Source organism: Lepidothrix coronata, unplaced genomic scaffold, assembly GCF_001604755.1.
Source record: "Lepidothrix coronata isolate B3197 unplaced genomic scaffold, Lepidothrix_coronata-1.0 Scaffold34, whole genome shotgun sequence".
NCBI lineage: Eukaryota > Metazoa > Chordata > Aves > Passeriformes > Pipridae > Lepidothrix > Lepidothrix coronata.
This window is the reverse complement of record NW_016690214.1, coordinates 2,127,006-2,151,572: the sequence shown is the minus strand read 5'-3', so window position 1 is coordinate 2,151,572 and position 24,567 is coordinate 2,127,006. Positions and strand designations below refer to the sequence as shown.

General features: G+C 49.3%; 1 protein-coding gene across 3 annotated transcripts in view; it reads right to left on the bottom strand.

The window, feature by feature from the left end:
* RGS9 (regulator of G-protein signaling 9) overlaps positions 1-24,567 on the bottom strand; it is a 30,003-nt gene extending 5,436 nt beyond the window's left edge. For all 3 annotated transcript variants that reach the window (XR_001874269.1, XM_017812193.1, XM_017812194.1), the window contains exons 1-15: positions 24,462-24,567; positions 18,397-18,493; positions 15,729-15,779; positions 15,453-15,559; positions 14,681-14,732; positions 13,581-13,639; positions 13,113-13,189; positions 11,592-11,673; positions 11,334-11,396; positions 5,664-5,693; positions 4,955-5,016; positions 2,688-2,801; positions 1,597-1,712; positions 886-973; positions 268-406 (exon numbers count right to left, since the gene is read on the bottom strand). Coding sequence is in view for 2 of the 3 variants with exons in the window: in XM_017812193.1 (XP_017667682.1) it covers positions 268-406; positions 886-973; positions 1,597-1,712; positions 2,688-2,801; positions 4,955-5,016; positions 5,664-5,693; positions 11,334-11,396; positions 11,592-11,673; positions 13,113-13,189; positions 13,581-13,639; positions 14,681-14,732; positions 15,453-15,559; positions 15,729-15,779; positions 18,397-18,493; positions 24,462-24,524 (1,200 nt within the window). In the remaining variant the exon portion in view is untranslated. The remainder of the gene's footprint in view (positions 1-267; positions 407-885; positions 974-1,596; positions 1,713-2,687; positions 2,802-4,954; positions 5,017-5,663; positions 5,694-11,333; positions 11,397-11,591; positions 11,674-13,112; positions 13,190-13,580; positions 13,640-14,680; positions 14,733-15,452; positions 15,560-15,728; positions 15,780-18,396; positions 18,494-24,461) is intronic.

The following is a 24,567-nucleotide window of genomic DNA, read 5'->3' as shown; positions in this document are numbered from 1 at the left end:
TGCTTTCAGTGCAATGTGCATGAGCTGGTAGAATCAGAAAGCAGGACTTCCAGCAGCCACCTGACCCCCACCACCTTGGGGACAGGCTGCCTTAGAGGGAAGAAGCAGCAAAACACAAAGGCCTGAAGCAGCACTTGCTTAACTCAGCAAACTCGGGGGATTTTCAAACAAAGGCCCCTTGAAAGAGACAGCTGATAACACACAAAGGCACTGGGAAAGGCCCAGAGGACTGGAATCCCTCTTAGGCTTTGGAAACAAATAACAAACCTTTTTCATCAGCATGTAAATGTGGGTTTGAGCAGCATCTAGAACATATCTGTGAGGATGCTTGAGGCCTTTGACTGTGATGCCCATTGTTGTGCCATCGATGTTAATCCAGCGCCGTGCTCCTGGAGCCAGGAAGAGCCTGCATGGAGGAGGGATCCACAGTGCCATTAGCAACTGGGGAATTCATGGGGATTCCTGCCTATGCAGGGATTCCTGCCTCCCCACTCAATTTGCTGTCCTGATCTTGGGCAACCTCCATGTCCAGAGACATGCAGACACTTCCTCTTGAGCTATAAACCAAATTTTAGCCCACTGGAAGCAAAAGGGTCTTTCCACTTTCCTCATGGCAGCCCCATGATCTTTGCCATTCCACGCTGCTATTTAAATTACATGCTGATGCTGAAATGTCATAGTGGAGAACAGAGAGGAAAAGTACCAACATAACAGAACAACACTTCTGCTTTCATCTCCAAAGGTTCCTTTCCTATGTGGGGTCATAAGACAGCCACAGGTTACACAGAAAAGTTTCAGGAATAAAACATTTGGAGAATGACAGCCACTGGAAGGTGGTGGGACTCATGTACAGAGAGTTTAAGAATGTAAAATTTTCACACTCACTTGTAAATTTCTTCTGCTTTTTCTTTGACCTTGGATTGGTCTCCATACTTGAGATCCTCACACGCTTCCCAGAAACTCAGATTCTCTCCTGCATAACAAGGAGACAATCGGCAGAGAGTGAGACTGAGCGAAACACAATCCCATTTATTAACTCCTAAGCTGAAATTGTTTGGCTCAATATGTGTTGGCCCTAAATCGGTCTCTCCAAACTCTTTAGCCAGCTGGAAAATCCTCTTGGGACCGAAGGAGGAAAACAGCTTTCCCCTGCTCTCTGCCCACTGACACCTCTAAGAGCTTGTGAGTTCAGCCAGTTCCAGCTTCTCTAGGAGGAATCACAGAATCCTAGGGTGGCTTGGGTTGGAAGGGACCTTAAAGATCATCTTGTTCCACCCCCTGCCATGGGCAGGGACACCTCCCACCAGCCCAGGTTGCTCCAACCTGGCTTTGGACACTCCCAGAGATGGAGCAGCCACAGCTTCTCTGGGTAACCTGTGCCAGGGCCTCCCCACCCTCCCAGGGGAGAATTCCTTCCTAAAATCTCATCTAAACAGGCCGGGAATGTCCCGGCTGTACCGTGTGTCCCGTGCCACTAGATGGTACCAGCTGCCCTGGCTGCACAGCCGCTGCCTCCGACAGCCCTTCCCTGCCTGCACTCGGTGGCATTGCCACTGCCTGGGCCCAGGGACACAGGCAGGGACACAGCAGACCCACCGCTGAACTCCTTCTTCAGGAAGAGCTGGAAGTTCTGCCGCCCTTTGGGGTCTCGGATCAGCTCGCTGAAGTTGAAGGCCCATCTCTCCACACGCATCCTGGTGGGGACTTCCACCCTGCCCGGGGAGAAAAACAAACAGCACTGCCAACTTCGTGTGGCCCACCTAATTAGCAGATTAATTAAAACCAAAATGCCCTTTGCTGGAATGCCAAGGGACTTCTCAGCACTCTCTGTTTTCCAGAATGGTGTAATGAGCTCCTGAAGTCAACCCACTAAGTTGTAATTAAACAACTCGGTCCGCAGCGGGATGAGGATTTAACTGGGATTTATGCTGCTCTCTGAGTGACAGCCCAGCTTGGCCCTGAGGTTTGACTCAGTCCCATTCTGGAGGAGGCACTGGTTGCTGCCCAAAGCTTTGCTTCTCATAAAGGCATTCAGGGAAGGCATCCTCTGGGGCTGTCTAATGGGACAGAATCACTCTAACAGGATTGCTGGTCTCACACGAGAACCAGTAAAATGTTTGCTTCAAGCCCTGAGATGCCACTGTGTAATTAGCAACTATTATCCAGAGGGAAAACCAAGGGAGAAAGGACATATCACCACTGTGTGCCTCCAACCCAAAGTCTCTCCTAAGAAAGTAGCCTGAGGTGTGAGCAATGACCAAGGGGAGCAGCTGAACCCTGAATTGCTAAATCATTGTCAGCACCCAATCGAGGTTAACACCAAACCACGTGCTACACCTGAGTGTAACTGGTCATATCCCATTCCTGTGCTAGTAAAGGTGGAGTTCACTCATCCAAGGGGGGGGATGAGACACACTCAGCAGGGGCTGAGTGCACACTGCCATCATCAGTTCAGGTATTTCTGTAATGTTAAGGAAGGCTCCACTTGAAGAAGGCAGTGCTGGAAGTTCAGCATGGAGTATTCCCAAGTTTCTTTAGTATGGCCCAGCTGTGTCATAAAGGGAACACTTCCCTGCTCATGATCAGAGAACAGATATGATAATGAAATCAGTGATTCCCTTTCCTGATTTCTATCAGCATAAGGGTCAGTGTAAACCACAAGCTGGCAAAACAATACAAATACACACAGCTTTGCATTGAGATCCCAGAACTCAGGGTCGTCTGTTATCCAGGGGTTGCTGGGGAGGCATCCAGACAGGATAGGATCATTGGAGAGGAACTGCTCAGAGTACTTCACAAGCCTGCAACAAATCCAAAATCAAAACATCAATTTGAAGCCAGAACTGCACATAACTGGTTGTACAGTCTATGGGTCTCCTCAGAGGTGCAGCCCTATCAGCAACAGGGATCTGGAACATGACCCCTGCCTTCCTAGAAAAACTGATTCATTAGCTCAGTTAACCTTTCCCATTTCCCAAACAGAAATCTCCTGGCTGTCTTTCAAAGCAGTGAATTTGTCAGTTCAAGGGTAAGGAGACACAAGACTCTCTTCAATCACCTCCTTTTGCCCCTTCACTTCAAGAAGTGGGACTAAGCCCCCCAATGGTTTCTGTCTCCTTCTCCAGCCAGCTGGCAAAGGCCTGATCCTGCACCATCCTGGGATGGAAGTGCCAGAGAAGAGGAACACAAGCTCTGTGTTCACTCAGGTAGGTTCTCCCCAGCCTTCCCACAAGCTGTGGGAGAGCCCAGGGAGCTCCAGGAAACTGAGGGAGTCCTGAGAGCCCATCTCAGCTTCTCTTTTCCTCCCTCACCTACCACACAGCTCATTCCTCTGCAAATGGCTCTGAGGGCTTGGCACAAAGCAAAGCTGTCTCTATCCCAGCAGGAACCAGACAAACACTTCTCCTACCTTCTAACTTGGCCAGACTTATAATTACAACCGATTTCACTAATGTCCCGGAATTTTAGCTCTCTCCTCCCTTTTTCATTCTCAAAAAAAATCATCTGGTTTCTGCGTTTAAAATTCCTCCCAGGCCAAAGTGCTTTCATGTGCTCAGAGCTGGGAGTGCACTGTCCAGGGGCCCGTTGCTAACGGGCACTTTGGCACAGATCCTGCAGTTATACAATGCTCCTGCACAAAGCAAACCACGGGCTGGCACACAAGTGCTCGATCCTATCTTCCCACTGCAAATGCCAAGGCACCCAGCACCTGTGTGATTCACTACAGTCCATATATTCTAATCAAACAAATCTCAACCTGCCAACCAGGTAACACAGCCCTGTCCTTTCGAAGATTAGTGCTCTGGAGCTCCTCCTAAATCAGTGCAATGCTCTGAAGCGTGCACACTGTCCAGCTGCTGCTCATCGATAATAATCTGATTTGGACCCAATCCTGCAGCTGACATGGAGCTCCAAATTTCCTGAGGATTTTTCATCTAGGTGATAGGCAGAACTAATCCCATCAGAACTAATGAGTGAAAAGCCCCATTGTCAAACAGTTAAGCAACACAAAATTCCTGGAAGGTAGCCAGGTGTCTCCAGCTCCAGCTCGGAAAATTGAGGCAGGAGAGTTTGAAGTGACCTCGAGTCAGTGACAGATTAAATGAGCAGAACTGCTGGTGCCCTGCAAGTCCTGGCTCTCAGAAGACAGATTCTCCCTCCCATTTCATTCATCCACGACCGTCTTCTCCAGAGAACAGGCCTGAGCACCTTGTTTATCTTAGATCTGGTATGAATCTCTGGTGGCAATGACTGTGGAAACCAGACGGGTGCTATGGGCTGCACTTGGTCAGCACACAAGGCTCCAGGTGAGAAATGCCTCTGGCAAACACACCGATGGCTCGTGCCAGGACTGGATGCTTTGCACTTAACTGGCTGCATCAAGAATCTGATCAGGAAACACTCCCACTGGGAAGAGGAATTGCTAATTAATTGCTCTCACGGAGAGGAGTGTGTTCCTCTGTAATACAGAACCAGCAGCGACTTCCCAGCTCTGCTGCCTTCTGGTGAACATCACCATGGGGCAGGAACACTCATGGGGGTGAATCCAGGCCAGCAGACTGGCAACCAGGAGCTGGAGGGCCAGCCTTTCCCCTCTGGTTGCTCATCCCTGCTGGACCCTCACGAGGCAGCTCCACTCAGCTACTTTTCCAGACTGCAGAGCTGTGTCCCAGCGCCACAGCCCGGCCCAGTCTGAGCATCCCTTGATTTCAGAGGGAATCTCAACCCAGGGGCTGGTGCTGCTCCCAAGGAGCCTCTTCATCCTGCCTGGGACTTTGATCCCTCCTCTGCCTCCTGGCCCAGACAACACAGAGCCCAGACAGCCCAGCGTGAGGCCACCACATCGATTCCCCGGCTGAGTCACCAGCTGCCGGAGCAGACAGCTTCATCATCTCATTAGGAGATAAGCACTGAAGACTAATTAATGTGTGGACAGAAGGAAATCAGGACTTACCCTCCAAGAGAGACAGAAGATTTCACTCTGGTCTTCCCAATGGCCTGCTGATAGTACATGATCTGAGAGGGATCAGACACGGCCATGGTTAGGAGCGTGGAGATATGAAGACAAGGCCTATCTGAACCTCAGATATGCCCCCTCCCAGGTAGTAAGGCAAACTACAGCAGGGACTGCTTCTTCCCTAACTATTGCATGTCCAAGGAATCACAGAATCCCTAAACTGCCTCACTAAAATGTCTGTTTTCACTGAGCTTACTGCAAACATCAGAAGAGCATTTTGCAATGTGCAAGTAATTAAAAAGCGCTCCCCATGCTATATAAAAATTGAATAATAGTTACCATCCTCGGCACCTACAAATGCTCTGGATGATTTAGCATGTAATTATCATTGATTCTTGGCTGTCTCTGCACTGGCGCCACTGGATGTATCTCCTGTGATTTCCCCACCACTAATTCTGATCTATTGGATTTAGCCCTGGTGTCTGTCCTTGCTTGAGCCTTCCCATCACCAGGAGAGCTGCTGGCTGCCTGCACTGGGAGGTGCAGGGGCAGGGAATGTCCTGAAAGCACACTGATCAAAAGCTCCACGGGGCAGGGACTCTGTTTTTAAAACACCCCCTGCACAGGGGGTTTGAGCCCCCATCCCACACTGATGTAAGCAACACATACAGGATGAACACCTGGAAGAGAAGTAAGCACCACTTACCTCTCTCCTATAAGCTTCCATAGTATTTTTCTGTAAAAGAAAGAAAACCATTACATTGGGATGGGTGATTAAACTTGCCTTTTTTTTTTTTTTTGAGGCGTGGAAACACCGTTGCAGGGCTGCCGCTGTGCAGCGCTCTCCAATTAATTCTCATTACAATTAAAATCAAACACAGCAGCTCAGCTAATCAGGGTATCATCAAAGCTAAGAGCATCCACACACGGTAAATCGTCCCATTAGCTGTATTTACTGTTTAGCATTGCTTCTCCCATCACAGGCTGCCTGCATGCCTTCAATTAAGGGGTTATTCTAATGGAGCTAAAATAGATTCATTTACGAGACACAGATTAGATCATTCAATATTAGCTAAAGGAGACAGGAACCAACACATTGCAAAATATAAACACCACAATTAAAAGCCTCAGAAGCAGTATCTGCTGTGCAAGGGGTGTTTACGTTGTGATTTGAATAACTCAGACTATGTTACATGTCATCCACAAATGAGCAAGCAATTGAAGGCAAGAAATTAACTGCAGGGTGTTTATTCACACAGCTTCCTTTGAAGCACAGTTACTTTGTGTGAAATAAACTGCAGAAGGGAGAAGGAAAGACAGGCTAACTCAGGGATGCTCCCAGCAAGACTTTAAAGGCTCAGGAGGGGTTTCACTTCTTCAGTTCCTGTTTTAGCCAAGATCTGCATCCCAGAAGTTCTATCAAAGTAACCCTGTGGCAGGCAGGGGTCTGCAGAGTGCCTTGGTGAAGTTTGTGAGAGGTGAGGGATGAAGCATCTGGTACCAAATGCCACAGGCAGCCCTGCTTCTCCCCTCATCTCCCCAGAGAACCTGCATCCCGAGCTGCCCCTGTTTTTGGAAAGGTAAGGTGTTCCCTCAGGGCTGCTCTGTGAGGGGACCATCGTGGTGCAGACCTGCTTTTGCATTTTAACCATCATCACTAGTCCCGCTCAGGATGGAGAAACTGTTCTGTACATGGAAGAAAAATATGCACATTTTGCTGAAACTTGCTTGGTTTTGGGAGGGCACACTCACCATTTCAGCAGCAGGAGCCAGATATGCAGCAGATCAGTCAATCTCTACAGCACTACCATGGAGCCAACCCATCTGACCCTAACACTGACCCAGGCTGGCCAGAGCAGCACCAACAGAAATCACATTGGCTTTGAGAAAGGGAGGAAGCTTTTCCTGCTGGAAACACCATGACCAGCTCTGAACGTGGCAGGACACATCATCTCAGCAGGGACAAACAGGACAGGAAACCTCCCTCACTGATTCACAGGCTGCTGGGATATCTTATAAATGATGGAGGATCCGTAAGCAAGGAACAGCTTTTCACCCTTCTCTGCTCTTTGCTGCACCCCTGATCCCAGGTCACCTTCCACGTAGACACCATTTCTTCCCCCCATTTCTACAGTGTTGTTGTTTCAGACCGACTGTAGAAATGGAAGGCAAAAAAAAAATCACCTGCTTGAGCAGAGAAATTTGCTGATTTACTGTCTTAGAAGTGTCCTCTTTAGAGACCTGTGTTTCTGTTGCAGGCCAGCTGCCTCCTGCACAACAGGAGTTCCCTGTCTCCTTGGGGAACCTGAGATATAAGCCAGGCCTCATCAGGTTTACAAGTGCCAGCTGAGCAGTTCCATTTGATGGAATTTGAGTGTGGCTAATGCACTGACTTTAAAATATTAAAATCGTTAGTTGTTTTTAAAAACAAACTATTTTCTTCCACTTTTTTATCAAGAGGGGCCTCGGACAGGCCTGGTGCAGTGGGGTGAGGAGAGGTGGGTGCTGGCATAGTGGCTTGGAGGCAACTCATGTGGCAGTAAAGTTTTGTTATCTTCTAGAAGGGTCTGAGAGGTTGGCAGCCCACCACACACACACGAGACAAACAGCTGTGGGAAAGAGAAGAAGAACACAGTAAGTTAAACGTTACATAAAAAAGGAAAGACATGAATTAAAATGCTATGACAATACAAAAATTATATGTGGGTGAGTCAAAATCAAAGCCAATGCCATGTCTGCAAACAAGGGAAGATTTTATTTTTTTTTTTAAGTGCACCCTACACCAAGAATCCCCTCCTGCCACTGTCTGAGTGTGGAGGGCAGTGTGGTGGACAGCTGGGCCTGGGAAAACCAAGGGGGCCTTGGTGGGGTGCTCGAGGTGGGGAGGGGATTTGCCAAGGCTCACCCAGAAAAGGGGGCTGAGCACCACTGAACTGCAGCAGAGCCAAAGGGGAGCCCAGTGCTGAGCACCCCGTGAGGCTGCAGGTGCTGGCTGTGCTCAGCCCTTTCCAGTTCCCAAATCGACAGTAACTGTGAAGAATCTCAGCTGCTTCACCCCAGATCTGCCCATCATTTCCTTTCCCTTTCTCCCACAGTGCTCCCACAGCCAGTTCCCAGCTTCACTGCTGCCACAAGTGACCCTGAATACTCTGTGTCCTGCTGAGCACTGCCAGTGGTCCCCACCATCCCACCCATCCTCACCCCCACGAGTGACTGCAGCGGTGCCAAAGCGCCCTGTGCCACCCACCCACTCTCCCTTCATTTGGAAGGAAATCATATTCGGAACAAAAGGCTCATTTCTCATAATGAGATTAATTTTGCAATGCCCTTAACGAGTGACTTATCGCAATTACCGCGGATCAGCTCCCCCGCCCCGCGGGCTTCAAACCAAAATGGCAATTAGTGAAAGGCCTGGGTCTGTCTCAGGCGAGTGCCACAAGCTGTTACACATCCTCATCCTCCTCCTCCTCCTCCTCCTCCCCGGGACACATCGTGGCACCCAGGACACCCTGCCTGGCCTTGTCACACCCCAGTGCCTCTGGCCGAGCGCTCCCGGGGCACAAAGGCTGCAGAGCTCAGCTGGGAGCCAGCCAGGACCTGCTCCAGAGCCTGTGCCTGGACCTGATCCACAGGGCTGATGCCATGAGCTCCAACAAGAGCTGGGATATCTGCTGATTCCCAACCACCCATTCACATGGATCTCCTCTGCTCTCAGCGTGGGCCTTCCTGACCACACCGGGGAGGGGATGGTCATTATGTTTTTGCCTGTCTGGCCACCATTCCCTGTTTACAGAGCTCATAAACAGCTGGAAACAGCTTTGGGGTGTATGCCCAGATGGAGGTTGGAGAGAAGAACAAGCAGAGGTTGTTGTCCAGAGCTCATCTTGGACCGACCAGGACACTGCAGATCCTGACACAGACACAGCACGGAGCTCTTCAAGATGTGAGGCTGATCCTGCACAAGCACCGGGCAGGGCCAGCTCAGCTTGGCCTCCCCCTGGAGCTCAGTGCAAGGCAAACCTGTGGGCACTGCCCTTCCAACACTGCAAGCTGCACTGTGGCACACAGAGCTGCCCCTGCACACACCAACGCCCCTCCTCGGGGGCAGACGTGGCCTTTCCCTACAGCCCACGTGCCAGAGGCAAATCCCAAGTCTGGCACAAGCTCATCTCAACACTCATCTCCACTGTGCTGGTGCATCCAGCCCAGCAGCTGGAAATCAAATCCCCAACAGTCCACACGCCCAGTTTCACTCAAAAGGCCAGTTTTGCCCCCTCTTGTTTATCTGCTCCTGACCCTGCTCCTTCCAAAGATGTGATGATGCAGCAGAACTTTATCAGCCAAACTGACAGGGACTTATGAAATTAAAGGCCAGCAACGACTCGTTGATCTGTGGCTGATTTGCTGTGTACAACAAGCCAGGGTATCTCATTCAGCAGCCCCTGAATCCAGCACAACGATTTTGGGGGGAGCTAAAGCACCTTTCAGAAACACTCTGGTTACAAGAGGCAGAAGCTGAGCACGAACCTGCAGGCACTCAGCGGGTCTGGCAGTTGCCTGGTAACTCTCTGAGCAGTGAGGCTCAATCATGAGTCTGAGAACTGGGTAACAAAAGGCTAAAGCAACACTTAATTAGCTGCTCGATGGATGGCTACTTCTGCCTTAGCTACAACCTCTAACTCATTATAACAGCAAGGGATGCCCATGGGTCAGTAATAAAAGTCCCCTTCAAAGGAGTTCGAGCCCCTGTTTATCCCCAGAGGACTCTATCAGTCAGGGAGGGAGCAGCCCACCAAAGGGTCTGGGCAAGTGAAAGATGTTCATGCCAATATCAGCTTCAAAGAAGCCACTCTGATGTCAAAAAATAATAATTTTCTTTCTCAACTGCCAAGATAAAAACCCCAATTATTTGGCCAACAAAGTGAAGGTTGGATTGAGCAGGAACAGAGACACCAATCAGAGCTTGGCCCATCCTTTCTGTTCACCAAAGCTGTTGAGCCACAGGTGTCTGTGAGAGGAGCCTGTAAGAAGTTAAAAAACAAAGCTGCCTGTCCAAAGGAGACTCCATGTGAGCTTTTGGCTGTCTCAGTGTTGTCAGTCGCTCTCTCAAAAGCAAAAGGAGCAAGAAGAACTTTCCCTCTTCAGCTCAGCCTCCAGAGACCAGCTTAAAGGGGAAGGGCAGTGAAGTCACCCCAAAGCTGGTGTCTTTTGGTTTATGCCCTCCTTGGAGCCTCCACTGACAGGGGGAACTGACCACCTCTCATTCCAGGGTAGAACTGAACAGAGATCCCTCAGCTCACTTCCTCTTGGAGCTGGCAGATGGCTGTGGGCTTTCAGACCGTTTGCAAACCTAAAATCCTTTCCGTGTCAGCTGTAAAACCGTGGGCGAGGAGTTGGCTTACTCCTCTTTCCACCACTTCTTTACTCTTAAAAAAGATTTTAAAAAAGGCTTTCAACAGCTGCTACTTACAGCAAGGAAAAATAAAATACACCCCAAGCCTACACTTTGCTCCTTTTCAGTCTCTATAGCAACAGAACACAGCTGGCCAAAGCAATTATCCTGCCTCTGGCTGCTGAGATGTTTAAAGGCTGTTAGAAAAATGGGAAGTTGTGGGAATACCTTGAGTGTGATCACAGTAACATTTGCATTTAATTGCTGAGAGATGCTTTGACTTTGCTTCCAAATGAACACAGTAAAGTGCACAAATACAGGATCACTTCAAAGGACTGAAGGAGAAAGGGAAAGGCAGCTCCAGCTCCTCATCCACTGACTGCAACTGTCTTAGTGTGGACTCTGAACCAGTTCACCCAGTTACAGCCTCCATGGTTTCAGTTCTTTAATTCTCTTTCTTTAAAGTCTATAATATGCATTTTTTGGCAACATTTTGTGTCTCCCATCCACCACACCAACATCTTCATCTTCTTACCACACATTAATTACCCTTTTGGAGGTATTCTGTCCTTTGATTTTAAACCTGGATCTTTCCCCTGACCCTTTACACCCCACAACCCCACTCAATTCATTCAGCCCTAATAACAAGGCAGCAATGAGCACTTGGAGATAGAGGATTCCCTAATTCAGTCTCACCAGCAAAGAATACATGTCCTGTAGCCAAGCACCCACACTAACTGGTGTGGCAAGAAAGCTGACAAAGTAATTTCAAGCCAGAAGAAGCTGCCAAAGCCTATTTTGAAGGCCCCACCTCCCAGACGAGACGACCTCAACCTCTGGCCTGTTGGGCTGTTACAGCTGAGCTGACACGCTCAGCCTGTCATGCCCAAAAAAACAACAATCCCGGGGACACTGTCTGTGTCCTCCTGAACAAACTGAGTAGGTGTGAATAAAAAAACCAAACAACTGTCTCACCTGGGTTACCTTATTTTCATTGGGATCAGTTACACGGTCTACTCCGTACTCCAGGACATCCTGCATGCCCGGCTGTGATGGACAAGAAACATCAACAGCTTTGTGACTCTTTTGGTTTAAGGTCTGTGGATCCCACAAATGAACGAGGACACCCCTGAGCCCCGAAGGGCTCCAGTGCCAGCCGTGCCCTGGGAAGCTCTGCCCCCTGAATCTGGGAATGCCCCACTCGGAGCACAGTAAAGTCACTCCCCATCATCCTCTACTTACGGGGGTTCTGTTCACCAGCCAGTAGGCTCTCTCCTGGCAGTCCAGGGCATACCTGTCCTCCTTCTTCCGCTCCTTCCCTGCCCTGCAAAGCCAACAACGGGGGAATACGTGAGACTTTTCCCCTCCTAAAACCAGCGGGATGAGAAACAGGGAACACCTCCAGCCTCCCCTGCCCCATGGATCCCAGAGTGACGCTCTGATGCTGCCTCCTGATCACATCTTGCCTCAGCTAATTCTGGGGCTGCAGATCATGTTCACACGGCCACACAAGGCTTTTGAGGAATCAGCATCTTCCTGAGCTGAGCAGGGAGCAGACACATCCCCTTTTGATTAGACAGGCAGCCCTTTGGTAGCTTTATGCTGACAATCCGCTACTCGCCATCAGTCCTGCTGCTTCATGTTGATCCATCTCCCATGTCCCCGGGCAAAATATGAGGATTGCCACACAGAGATACATCCTGGACACGTCCCATCCCTGTCTCACAGCGAAGTGGGGCCATTTCTCACAAGAAATTGTTTGGAAATGGTACCAAGGAGTGTTCCCAGGCACCAAAACCCACATCACCTCTACAATTAAACAGAAGAGGCACTAGCATGGGTTTGGGCTTGGACCAACTAATTCTTTCCCAGAAAAGTCCTGGGCACAGTTTGGGACTTAGCATGGGGAAGGGAGCATTCCCAACAGGCTGTTTGCATGTGGCCTCCCTGCTGTGGTGAGCAGGGTGGATGCAGGCTGCTCTCACCAGTCTGCCCCAGCAGCACCAGCAAACAGCCGCAGACGAGTTTAATCTGCTAGTTCAGACACAGGCTCGGTATCTGACTTTAAAACTGCATTTGGCATCTCTTAGCCCAAGTCTGACCTCAATTTACAAGAACAACAGTCTCGTGTCTAATGAGACAGTTATCTGATGAGCTGTATTCCGGGGACTTGGCTGCCATCCCAGGGAAGACAGAGAGGCTGCTGAACAGCAGAGGCAGTGCCTGCCGAGCTGGGAGGTAAAAGGAGGTAAAAGGGATCCACAGGAGTAGGAAAGATCCTATGCCCAAAGGAGTAATCCCATCTAACATTCACTAACTTTCCCATTTGAAGGATTCAGCTTCTAAAATCAAATCATTTCAGCTGGGTGCCTCAGTATGCACCTCACACTTTTCTCCAGAAGTCCCTGCTGGGAACATTTACTGCTTCTTCATTCAGGGCACTCCATTCAGCTGTGAGATGTGCAAGTAATAACTGACCCAGACCAACAACAGGCCCTAAGTCCAGTGGCCTGGTGCACAAATGCTCCTGGACAACACTGAGCTAAATGAAGCTGTCCCTAACGAGGGCTTGCACACTGCAGCATCAGACCTCAGCTTCTTCAGGGAGCCACATCAGGTGCAAAATCCAAACCTCTCCTAAAAGTCATTTTAAAGCTGCAGTTGGTGTTTTTGAAGGGTAATTTAACTGTGCACCAAGATAGCCAAGCTCTGCTCCTTGTACCCTCCCCAGTGATGCAAATGAGGGAATGCAAGTCAACTCACTTATACTGCTCCTTGGCCTGCATAATGACAAAATCCCACTTGTAGTTTATTTTTTGATTGAGCATGTTGTAATGTTCCTGGAATAAAAATTAAAAAAGCAGTTAGTGTGAAAATTCTGACCAGGGCACTCCCATGCCAGGGTTTTCTTGACTCTCCATAGCTCAAGGAGGCCAAGCTGGTAAATGAGCCAGGAAATCTGGATTGTTCTGAACGTAATTACAAGAATTGCAACAGTTCAAAAATCCCATTGCAAGGAGAGCAATTACCCCTGTTAAAATTATAATTCGCTTCCCAGCATTTATCTGTACTGGCTGTTTTTACACTTGCAAAATTTGGGCTTTTGATACTGCTGGAGTGACACCTCATGCAATTAAAGAGGTGATTTTTTGCTATGCTCCATTAGCAAGAGAGGGCTAAAGCTGTAGCAAATGAGGGGCTTGTCATGGAACAAGTGCAGCATCTCCTCACCTTTTCATATTCTTCCAAAATCCCTTTCCTCTTAATGTTCTTCTTTGCCAGATAAATTGCTGTGAGGGAGAAGCAAATAAGCAGTCAGTAATACTTAGACCAACAAGTCCAAGAACAATTAAAACAATTAAAAAGCTACCCACATGACAAAACCAGGAGTCTTTGTCTGCTACGATATCTTCCTAACCATGAGCTCCAGGCTCACAAAAGCCCAGTGGAGAAAAAAGAACTCAGTGCTTTCACTTTGTCGTGGATGCCCAGTCTGGGAGCAGCCAGGTAGAACCAGTGGCGTGTGCCTCCTGCCAGGAATCACCCTTCCTTTGGGAACTCGGCCAGGCTTTCATGGATCAAGGGATACTGGACCAAATCCTTCAGATGTTGAGGTTCTTCAGAGTCTGACCTCCAAGCTTCCTGAGCACAGGCCAGTGTTTTGCTCAAGTTCTAATAAAAACATTCCAATCTAAAAATGAGCTTTTTTATTTCCCCAGGAGATCTACAGCCTAATGCAGATAAAAGCCACAGAGGATAATGTTGGTGTAAACAAATCAGTCTGTGAACTGCACAGCCCACGGCAGCAAACCAAGCTCATCAGCCCAAGTTTCATGACCTGCTTTACACTAAAAAGCATCATAAAGGCAACATAAGATTTACATGGAAAGAGCCATCAGGAGATATTGGAAGCCACTGTGCATTCTATAAAGAAAGAACCATCTCTGAATGCAGGGTTTGATCCAAATCTACAGGAAGATAGTCTTGGGCTCAGATCCAGGAATACACTTAACTACTCAGGGAAATCTAATCCTGTGTTTAAAGTCTTCCCTACCCAGGAAGGTAATTCAGATGTGTTCCTGTCGGATGGATCGTAGTGGAACATAAGAGCTTAAGCACTTTCTCTCATCAAGGCCACCACAAGATGGTCACACCCTCAATTCAGCACTACTGAGAATTATTCACAAGAGAGCATGGAAAAAAATGTAAGGGCTGGTCATTGCATGTGGAAACACAGCACAAGGACAGAAGAGCAAACGTGGTGCAGGACTGTTTGCACAAACCCACGGGCTTTCCCTACACCTCTCAAACACGAGCAGTGCAGAACTCACCATAGTCTGTGTCATCAGCAGCCCAGCCCTGCACGGGCCAGAAATAGGGGGTCTGCAGAGAAATGAGTCTCTGGTTAGTGCACAAAGGCCTTGAACTCATGCCCAGAGGCACCTGGAACCACCCACACTGGAGGGAGGAAAGTTCTCTGCTGTGCTCAGAGCCTCAGCTCCTTAGCTGTGTGTCAGCTGGCACGGTGGTGCAGGACAGCTACAGAAGGAGAATCGACTGCCAATATCAAATCCACTCCACCTCTCCCATCAGTTAATATGGACAACCTCTCCCTGCTGTCTGAGATGCTGGAGCCTGATTTGGCACCATGTGGGAACCAGACTCCTCATTCCAAGTACCAGTGAGGGCACTCTGATTTCCCATCGTAGTGGAAACAGCCCAACCACAAACACTGAAAACATCCCCATATTACTGTGCTTTTTGTATATTCATTATTCAATGATCCCAGATCATTCTCTACTTCCAACCAGCAATTCCATTTGCTACTTTAAGACCTGGAAGGGAACACACATTTGGGAGAAAGCACAGCTATTATTAAGCTGAACAAGTACACTAATTTAGTTGAAGAAACTATCACAGGTTCCCTGTAAACTGCATTCTGAGGCTCCTCTGTGGATCCCTTCCTCCTGCACACTGAACAACTGCAGGGCTGCACAGCCTGGACTCACGACTACAGGTCCTGGGGAACTGCCCCAGCTGCCTGTTTTTAATAAAAACTAGTGCTGAACCCTCTCACAACAGCTTAGAGAAGCTGCGACTCACTTGAAACCTGTACAGGCTGCCATCTGCCTTTAGGGTGAGGTTCTTTGGCTCCTGAAGAGGGTAGATGTATCCATATTTGACAAACAGGTCTCCCAGGTGGAGTGCCTCTGAAAATGGAGAAGGCAGACGTTTTGATTGCACAGAAACACTGCACTGGAATTAAAAGTGAGCTCCTGTGCAGGGGAGAAGAATTCATCTAAAAGGTTCTGTCTATGGAGACCTTAAAGTTTTGTAACTCGAAGCTGAAAAAGCCTCAATTTTCACATTTTTACCCACCTTCTGAAGTGATCTGCAAGCGCTGAAGGATCCACTGCAATATATCATTACCTGCAAGGCAAAAAAACCCATCAGGTGAAAATGAGACCTCTCCAGTCCACAGCCCTCCCTGAGCTCTGGATCCCCCCAAGGGCACAGACCCCTTTTTGCAAATGTACTTTCAAATGCACCACACAAGGCAGCACAGATGAAATGCACTGCTGGTCTCCCACTGGCCATCCTGTCACTCACCAAGCCAGCACCATTCCCTGGGAGAGGGAGCCCGAGGCAGGCAGTGACCTTGGGATGGCACAGCAAGTGTGTGCACAAGCACACCTGGCCTGAGCTGCACCTAAACCCTCATAGGTGGCTTAGAGAGGGTTTAAGCAGTACAACAGATTTCACACCCAGGGAAGGTGAAGTGCCTTAAGCAATGCAACAGCCTTCACACCCAGGGAAGGCGAAGTGCCCCTTGTTTTGCATCACCTTGTCTTGAAAGATTAACTGCAAAGAACCTCCAGATCCACAGATCACAGTCCTGTGTCAGTTTTATAGAAAACCAGTGACTGGTCCTCTAAGAGTCCTTGAAGGAATAGAAGGGATATCCAAATCTCAGACCCAAGCTGCAGTGGTAACAGAATTTATCAAAGAGAGACAAGATTTCTCCGTTCACACACATTTTATCTCTCCCAGTTCTTTTCTTGGAGTGTGAGCAGTCGCACCCACAGTCAGCATAAATCTCCAGCAGTTTTAGTTTTATGTTCTGGGGGGCAAATTTCATGAACCTCCTTCCATTTAAAGAGGGTAAAAATGCACTTGTTCCCTGATCAATTACTGGTCTTTCCTTCCAGACCTCCCTTAGGATTGCAGACTGAGGTGTTGACCTTTCTTGACATTGCAGTGATGACTTAACTTTCTAATAGGGGCTCAGAGCTCTTATCCTACTGCCTGCTTCCTGAAATAGATGAAATTAAAGGATTATCTCATCACTCATTTCTAGACAGCTCTCTCTGTAAGCACTTTCCCCCAGAGGTGCACATTCAACACTGAGGTTTATTTGTGAGCTGTTTTACTGACTTTGAGTGAATTTAACTAGTTGGCCTCCTGCACATGCAGAGCCAGGCTCTCTCCAGTGGATCTGTGTCCACTGCTCCAATGCCTTCACCAGACCCTTGCCAGACATGAATCGGTATCTTTTGCAACACCCAGAAGTCCATCAGTATCCATGCAGCTTGTGCAGCACTAAAAATATCGCAGTTCAGAGAGTGGTGAGCAAAGGGACTGGAACTCACTTGCCTCTCAGAAGTGGACTAGAATTTATGACTTATGCAAGAGGCAACTTGCAGCACTTTTGGTTAAGGAACCAGAATGAAGCAGACAGCACGCAAAGAGGATGAGTGCCAACAGGCACTGTCCCTCCACACCAGCTGGCCATGGACTTTTAGGAAGTGGTGTTTTATGTTGGGCAGACATCAAGAGAAGTTCTTGTTCCCCTTCACTTAATCTGTGTGGGATGTCACCTCCAGCACAGGGGAATCTTCCCTGCAGCGCTGCCTTAACTATTCCCTGACAGCTCTGGGAGGCAAGGCCAGCTCCTTTGTACATGCAAACCTCCACCAAACTCAGCTGCATAATCACTGTGTGAGCCAGGATGTGGTTTGCACTGCAATGCATGGAGGGTGCTGCTGAGAACGAGCTTCAGATGTGTCCGAGTTCTTCCTGACCCTTTCACCGACTGACTCTACCCATGGACAAGGGACTTCAGTAGCTCTGCATTCTCCCTTTAAAAAAAAAAAAAATTGGGGCAAACAACACCCAGGGCCTACCAGGCTTTGCAAACACAGTGGGAAAAGTCTCCTGAGTTGCCTGGAGCAAACTCACTGGTTTCAGTGGGAGTTTTTGTTCTGAATTTCAAAGCGCTGCAGAAAGACCAAAGCGGGAGGAAGAAACTTTGGGAAGACTGTGTGTGAATATTTACAGCAGAGGGTTCCTCACAAGAGCTTTTGTGGAGGCTTGGAGGACAGGGAAGCAGAGGTACTGATAGTGCCCAGTGAAAGGAGGAGCAGGCACAAGGAGGCTGAGATAAGAGCTGCCTGTAACACTGAACACAGCACAGGTCCTGTCTGCTGCTTCCTCAGCCTGCTTGAATGAGGCAAAGCTGTCACTTAGAGGCACAGAAGTGGGTTGAGTATTTTGTGCTTTTCCTGCCTACTAAAGAAAAATTATTACTAGGAGTAAACATTAAATGGGAGACTAATTGCTTATTGTTCATTTCTAAAGTACCGTCTTTCAGTCTGCCTCCAGGCTGCTTATTTTAATGGGGTTTTAATATTTATCTTTATTTGTGATCCAGCCTCACTGGGAATATGATAAGTCTGGAGGCTGCAGTACCTACTCACCTCTATGCTGAAAGAAAGCAAGGTCACTTGAGTTAACCCCCATGAGACAGCTGAAAGTGCAAGTTATCAATCTTTGTGTCTCTGACTCAAAGAGCAGGAATGAAGTGAGACACAAGTGAGTATGAGATAAAGGGAGCAGGTACATCTCAAAGGATGTACAGCGAATATTTGTCGGAAACAAGGGCTCCAGCATTCAGCCAGGCACTGGCAACCCTGGCCATGGGGTCCACACACAGCTTTTCTCTGCTGAACTTTCTTAGCCAGGTCCCTTCCCCCAGGGCAGCTCTTACCTGTCACAGCGTGTGGGATGCTGGCAACCATCACTGTCTGTGTCTGTGTCTTGATGCCTGTGTCTGGACTCTGCATCTCCATCATAAGTGCTTCGATCTGCAAAGCATGGGATGGGATGGATTACAGGAGTGGGCAGGAGGGAGCCCCAGGACCACTGCAGCATTCCAGAGGGGTGGGCAGTGGTGTGCCACAGGAATGGATTCGACAGCCACAGCCCTCTCCAAACCTCCCCCCTGCCATGAGAGATGCCACCTCCAAACCATGTCAGCTCTCTCACTGACTCACAGGGTCACTCCCTCGCACTGAACACACAGCCAGGGTTAGCAGACCAGGGATAGGATGCAACCACTCCATGAGAGCTGAGTTCAGAAAAAATAAATAAATAAAATCTCTGCTACCCAAAAATGTTCCTCTCTAGCTCGGTGGGCTCTTTGCTGGGCAATTTGAAAGAAAAAAAAAAAGGGAGGAAATAGAATCTGTGCTTCTATTGCACAGATCCTCCAGCTGTGCACAGACTTGTAGATATTGCACCATGCACCATGAATATAAGCAATATTTTGGCTAGAGACCAAACAGCAAAGGTTCTGTTTCTGGTCTGCTGATAATCACCAGGCAGGACTGCAGAAGAGCAAGAGAAGCACATTGCTTTGCTCTGGGGCTGAGCAAGAAGCTCAAATTGGGGTGTGGGGGGGGATGAGAACTGTCCTTTGAGACAGCACAGGCTGAGACACACAGCTCTGAGACAGGGTCTGTGGGCAGCAAATCTCAGTCCCTCCAGGGATGGGGCAGAAACACACCATCCAGAGCAACATCATCCCATCTGGCAGCATCTCCCACCTGGACTCCTGAGCAATGCTTTTAACATAGGATGAGTCTCACCCTCAGGGCCAGACCTCTTCTATTTCTGGTTTCCAATTATCTTTAATTATTTTAAAAGATCTTTTATTTGACTTCCTACTAGCACCATCCCAAAAGCACAAGAGCCCCTGCTTCCCCTTGGGATCCTCTGCTCAGATGGGTGGATTGGGCCACGCTCCTCATCTCCCTGTTTTAGATCATCCGAGCACTGGCTTTGGGGATGATGCTCTTCTTTCTGTCTTCTGCTTCCAGAGATACTAAATCAAAGCTGTTTCAACAGGACCAATTTGGTCTCTCTGCACATTCATTTTGGGTGAGGCTGTAGCTTTTTAACTAGGAGTAGAGGATTTAATGAGTGTGACTTGATGACACTCACGCATAATGAAGGGCATTGTCTTCACAGGCACCACAGTGACTTTGTTCCCAAGTCTTGCCAAGTTCAGTGAGGATTTAAGCTGTAGTGACAGGATGCACCCTGGGCCTGCCAGTAAAACTGGATTTTCAACTGCTTTTAAAGGCAGTGACAAATTAATACTAGAACAGAGAAGCCTGGTAAAATTTCACACAAATATTTGTATAAATACGTATACAAAATATTTTAAAATAGCAAAACCAGACCCAAAGTGACGCAGACTTTCTTAGGCCTTTCAACAGAACCCACAATTTCAGCCTCAGCAAGTTCAAGGCTGTGCATGGAGAGATGCCTGTGGAGCTGTGTGGGATGAGCTGAGGTAGGATGGTCCAGCAGGAAGGGCGCTAATTTAGGAAATTCAGATTCAGTTCCCTCTAAGCCTCTCAGGTATCTTGGGAAGTCACTTATTCTCTATAACTGCACAGTCACTCAGCAGGGAACACTTCAGCACGTGGATACAGGGGGCAAACACAGCCCTGCTCATCCTCACCACATCCCAGTGCTGTGACCGCCCTGCAGGTCCCACCAGGCTCAGGCAGGACTTGTTCCCTGCAAGTGGAACAGCACATCCCGCTCCAGCACAGGGCTGCTGTTCCACCCTGGTGGGCTCAAACAGGTCTTTAACCAGCTGAGAGCAGGGAATTGGCTCAGAAACCCACACAGCCTCCCAGCACAGCGTGTTCCCTTCCTTCAACCAGCAGCTCTTATTGCCTTCACACTCTGCCGCACTCCCTCTTGTCACTGGAGAAATTATATACATTAAAAAGGAAGGAGCTGCTGTTAGGGCTGCAAACCGTTCACCTTGCTGATCAAAATTCAGCCTGTCTCTTCTCCTAAGGGAACACTGGTGATTACAGTGACCAGGAGTTACCATTGGCACCGGTGAGAGGCCAGGAGGGCTGGTTAAAACCCAGCAGGAGCATTTCCTTGCTTTGCTCAGGGCTCCAGTACATTCTGTCACGCTTTCAGCCAGGAAAAAGCTGCCTGCTTTGAATTTTGCAGAGCCAGAAGCCACTTCCTGGTGCTGGCTGGTGGGTGGAGATGCACACAGAGGTAAATATCAGGACTTCCAAAGGAGCCAGGCTCTGGGGAGAGCTCACCTCAAGCACAGAGCCACCATGGGGCATGACAGCCATGGGGTTCTCCTTCAGAGCAACAAGAATCTCTTCATGGAGGTGATCTCACCCTGAAAGCCGCAAAAGAGCAACAGGAAAACTGTCTGTCCCCCACCTGATTACAGGAAGTCACAGGGCTCACTGAGTGCAAAGCAAAACTCAAACTCACATGTGATAAGAAAAAGCATCACTGAATTTCAGGAGCATGTGGGAGCTCAAATGGTCAGTGACTGATGGGGTGTCCATGGTTCTGGAGAAGGAGGATGGATTCAGCATGGATACTGTCCCATGGCATGGAGCAGTGGGGGCAAATGACCACTGATGGACTGCTTGGTTGAGTTACCCCAGGTGCATTTCCCATCCCTGTTTCCCTGAGCTTTACCCTTCGGGCAAAATTGCCCCAGGGTCAGGGCATCTACAACACCGAAGCATCATCCAGGTGCTGAGTCTCTGACACACAAGAGCAAAACACTTCCAAAGTGAGGAGTTCAGCCCCTCCCAGCATTAAATCAGACAGAGGTATCTTTGCTTCAGATGTAATTAAGATCATTTTCTCAGCAGGCTCCAGCTCCCAGCCGAGTGTCCACTCCTGGTGCTATAATTAAAGATCTGCTGCCTTCTCCATCGTGTGCATTTGTTTGGTTCTAGCCCCCCTCCCTGCCTGTTACTGTTTGCAAGGATCAGCCCCCCTTGCTCCGATTTCCAAGGTAACAATACAGGCCTTCATCCCAACTCTGGCCTCAAAGGCTCATTCAATTGTTTTCTAGGACTATAACTACCAACCCTGCTTTGCACATTGATGGATGATCAGAAAAAAAGAAGAAATAACAAAAATCCATTGTTAACCACCTAAAACTTCCTGCTTTTTCTTAATTAAAGCTGAGAGGAGGAAGCCTGATCCCACGTGGTGATCCCTCAGCCAAGGCAAGTAAATGTGTGAATGGGGAGGGCAGGGCTGTAGCTGGCTCTTCCCACAGTCTGGCCTGGCCGAGCACACTGGCTCTCACCAGGACTGCTCAGAGCATGTCACGCTTGGTGTGATGCTCCAAAGAAAGGTGCAGCACCAGCATCTCCCCACCTGGGACAGGGAAAGGGAGGATGGGATGATGCTGAGCTTGACCTAAGGCTCAGCTTCAGCCATATCCAGGGTCTCGCTTAAACAGAGAGCAGGAGCCCACTGGATGGCTCCTTACAGCAAAAACAAAATCAGGTGCTGGCACACCTTGGGAAATGCTCAGGCAGATGAGGACCAGCAGCTGCTGGAAGGTCTAAGCCTGAGAAGCCAAGCCTGGCTGGAAAAGCCCCCAGCCAGGCTGTGGATGGTCCCTCCCTGGTTGCTGTGCAGCTTTGGGAGCAGCCACTGGGGACCAGAGTAAGGAAGAGGCAGAGGAAAAGGCAAACAGCATCCAATCCATCAGCCCTACGCACAAGGTATGAGTCACAATGCAGCTCGTGTAGCACAGCAAGGGAAAACACACAGCCCAGCAGCTGCTGGAAAGCACAGCCCTGCTTCCAGCTTTGCCAGGGGATGCCCAACAGAGCCAGACCCTGACCCTGGGGCAGGCACAGGCACCAAGGGCTTGGCCTCATTGAAGTTCTCCCAGCATCCAGCCAAGTGCATGCAGCCAAAATGCATTTCAGGGGCTTCTGTCCCAACAGATCTTTGTGCCAGTATTCTTCTTACCAAGACAGTTTATAGAATAAAGCAGCCTAAGTGTCAGCATGAGTGTTTGCTGGATGAGCAGGTGTTGCAGGGCCTTGGAGGGGGCTCTCCAATCCCCCCTTGGTTCAGCCATGAAGACCAAGCTCCACATCCAGCCCAAGTCGTGCAGAGCAGCCTCACAGCAACAACACAGCACTGCTAAAGCAACCCCCTGTCCTCTCCCCATGTCAGTGGCAGGATTGCTGTGATCACGAGCCTCATGCTGGAGCAGCACCACAGAAAGGCACACGGGGCCAGCAGCCTGAGAGCACGGCAGGGATCCCCTGTGTGTCAGCTGGCAGCAAAGCGTGAGCACGGGCTTAAGCAATTAACAAAGCTTCTCTCTAGGATTTTAGGTCCTTGTGGATTTAAGCCTGTAAGGTGCTCACTGGATGCTGAGCATCCTCAGCTCCCACCACAGGCAACCTGTAAGGGTGCTTGGTGTATCCAGACAGCTCTGAGGACGTGGCTGTCTGCACACAGACCACACTGCCATGGAACAGCCAAGGCTCCAAACACAGCTTCTCCAAGGTCTGGAAAAAACAGGAGGAACGAAAGCAAAGATGAGAGCCAGGGCCTTTCTGCTGACCACCCAGGAGCTTCCTTTCCTACTGCTAACAGGTCTTAGACCTGCAAAGCACAGGCACTACTGAAACCCCCTCGCTGCTCACAGTGTGAGTGGTGCTTGCTCTGTGTGTGAGTGGTGAACGCTCTGTAACAGCAATTTGCTGTACTCTGACAGGTCTTCCCATCTGAGGAGCTCGGAGCACTTTGCAAAGGCTGCTGCACTCCCACAGAGCAGCTGAAGTACAGCTGCTGGCAGTTGTTTTCTCAAAGCACACAGCTTCTCCTCTGCACCCCCGCACTCAACTCCACAGAGAATTACTCAGTGCAGAATTTGGCCCAGAGTATTTCCCTTGGCAGGGCTCCCCAGCCAAATTTACCCTGCAAGACGCAGCATCAAAGAAAATACCCTCTTTACTTCCTCTGGCGTAAAAAGCACACTGCTTGTACCAAAAAGCAGTGAAAAGCACACATTGCTATGTAAAGCTTAGCATTGAACAGCCCCAAATTCCCTCACTTCACCCCTGGAATCCTCCTTAGGTCATGGGCATTGAGGAGAGCTAACTACAACTTGAACAGCAACTCGCTGCCCGTACTTGTCACTAGAAATTCAGTTAATTCCACTCAACAGGATAAGCCACAGGCAGGAGAGGTGAGTAGGAGAAAAGCTAGTTTAACACTCTGCTTTTTAAAATCTGCAGATACCAGTTATACTACAACTGGCGACGCTTTTGAATGAATGCTACAGAAAAAAAAAACCACCAAATGCTTTACAAAATTACACATCACACCCAAAAGCGTGGGCGATAGTTCTTCCCACGCCTTAGAGTGCTTCTGGTCACAAATACGCTCATTTCTGAAAAACTGGAAGGAGGCAGAGAGCAGACAGTGGCTGTAATACATCCTCTGAAAGCAGACATCAGCTGCAAACACTGGGAACCACGCACTGGACCAACTGGCCCAGAGCTGCATTGACTGGCCTGGCACTGCAGGTGATGGGTTTTCCCCTGGGAAACAACACATTTGAGTGGTTTGGGGGAAAAATATAGGAGGGGGAGGAAACGTGTCAGGAGAATCATTCAGCTGAGGCTAAGCTATAAAAATAAACAAAATTACAGTTCTCTTTTCTCCGTCACTTCAGCACACACTGACCCCAGAGCCAGCTGGGATCCACGGGGCTCTGCAACAGGTCATGGCCCCAAACTCCCGGGGATGGGGCTGTCACCCCTCGGACCCTACACGCCCAGAGCTGCCCCGGGGGAGCCATGGCCGAGCAGGATGCTGTGAACACAGCCCACCCCGGCCAAAGCAGAGCCAGCGCTGCCCCGGGCACAGCATCGCCCCGCCCGGACGCGGCACCGGCGTGCCCGCCAGCGCTGATGCCCATAACGGTGCGGCTGTCCCGGCGCTCACCTTTTTGAGGAAGGCCATCCGCGGGCGGTATCGCTGGCCCTGGTCGAGCCGTGTGACGGTCATGGTGGCAGAGAGGCGGCGGAGCGGTGGCGGAGCGGAGGCAGCG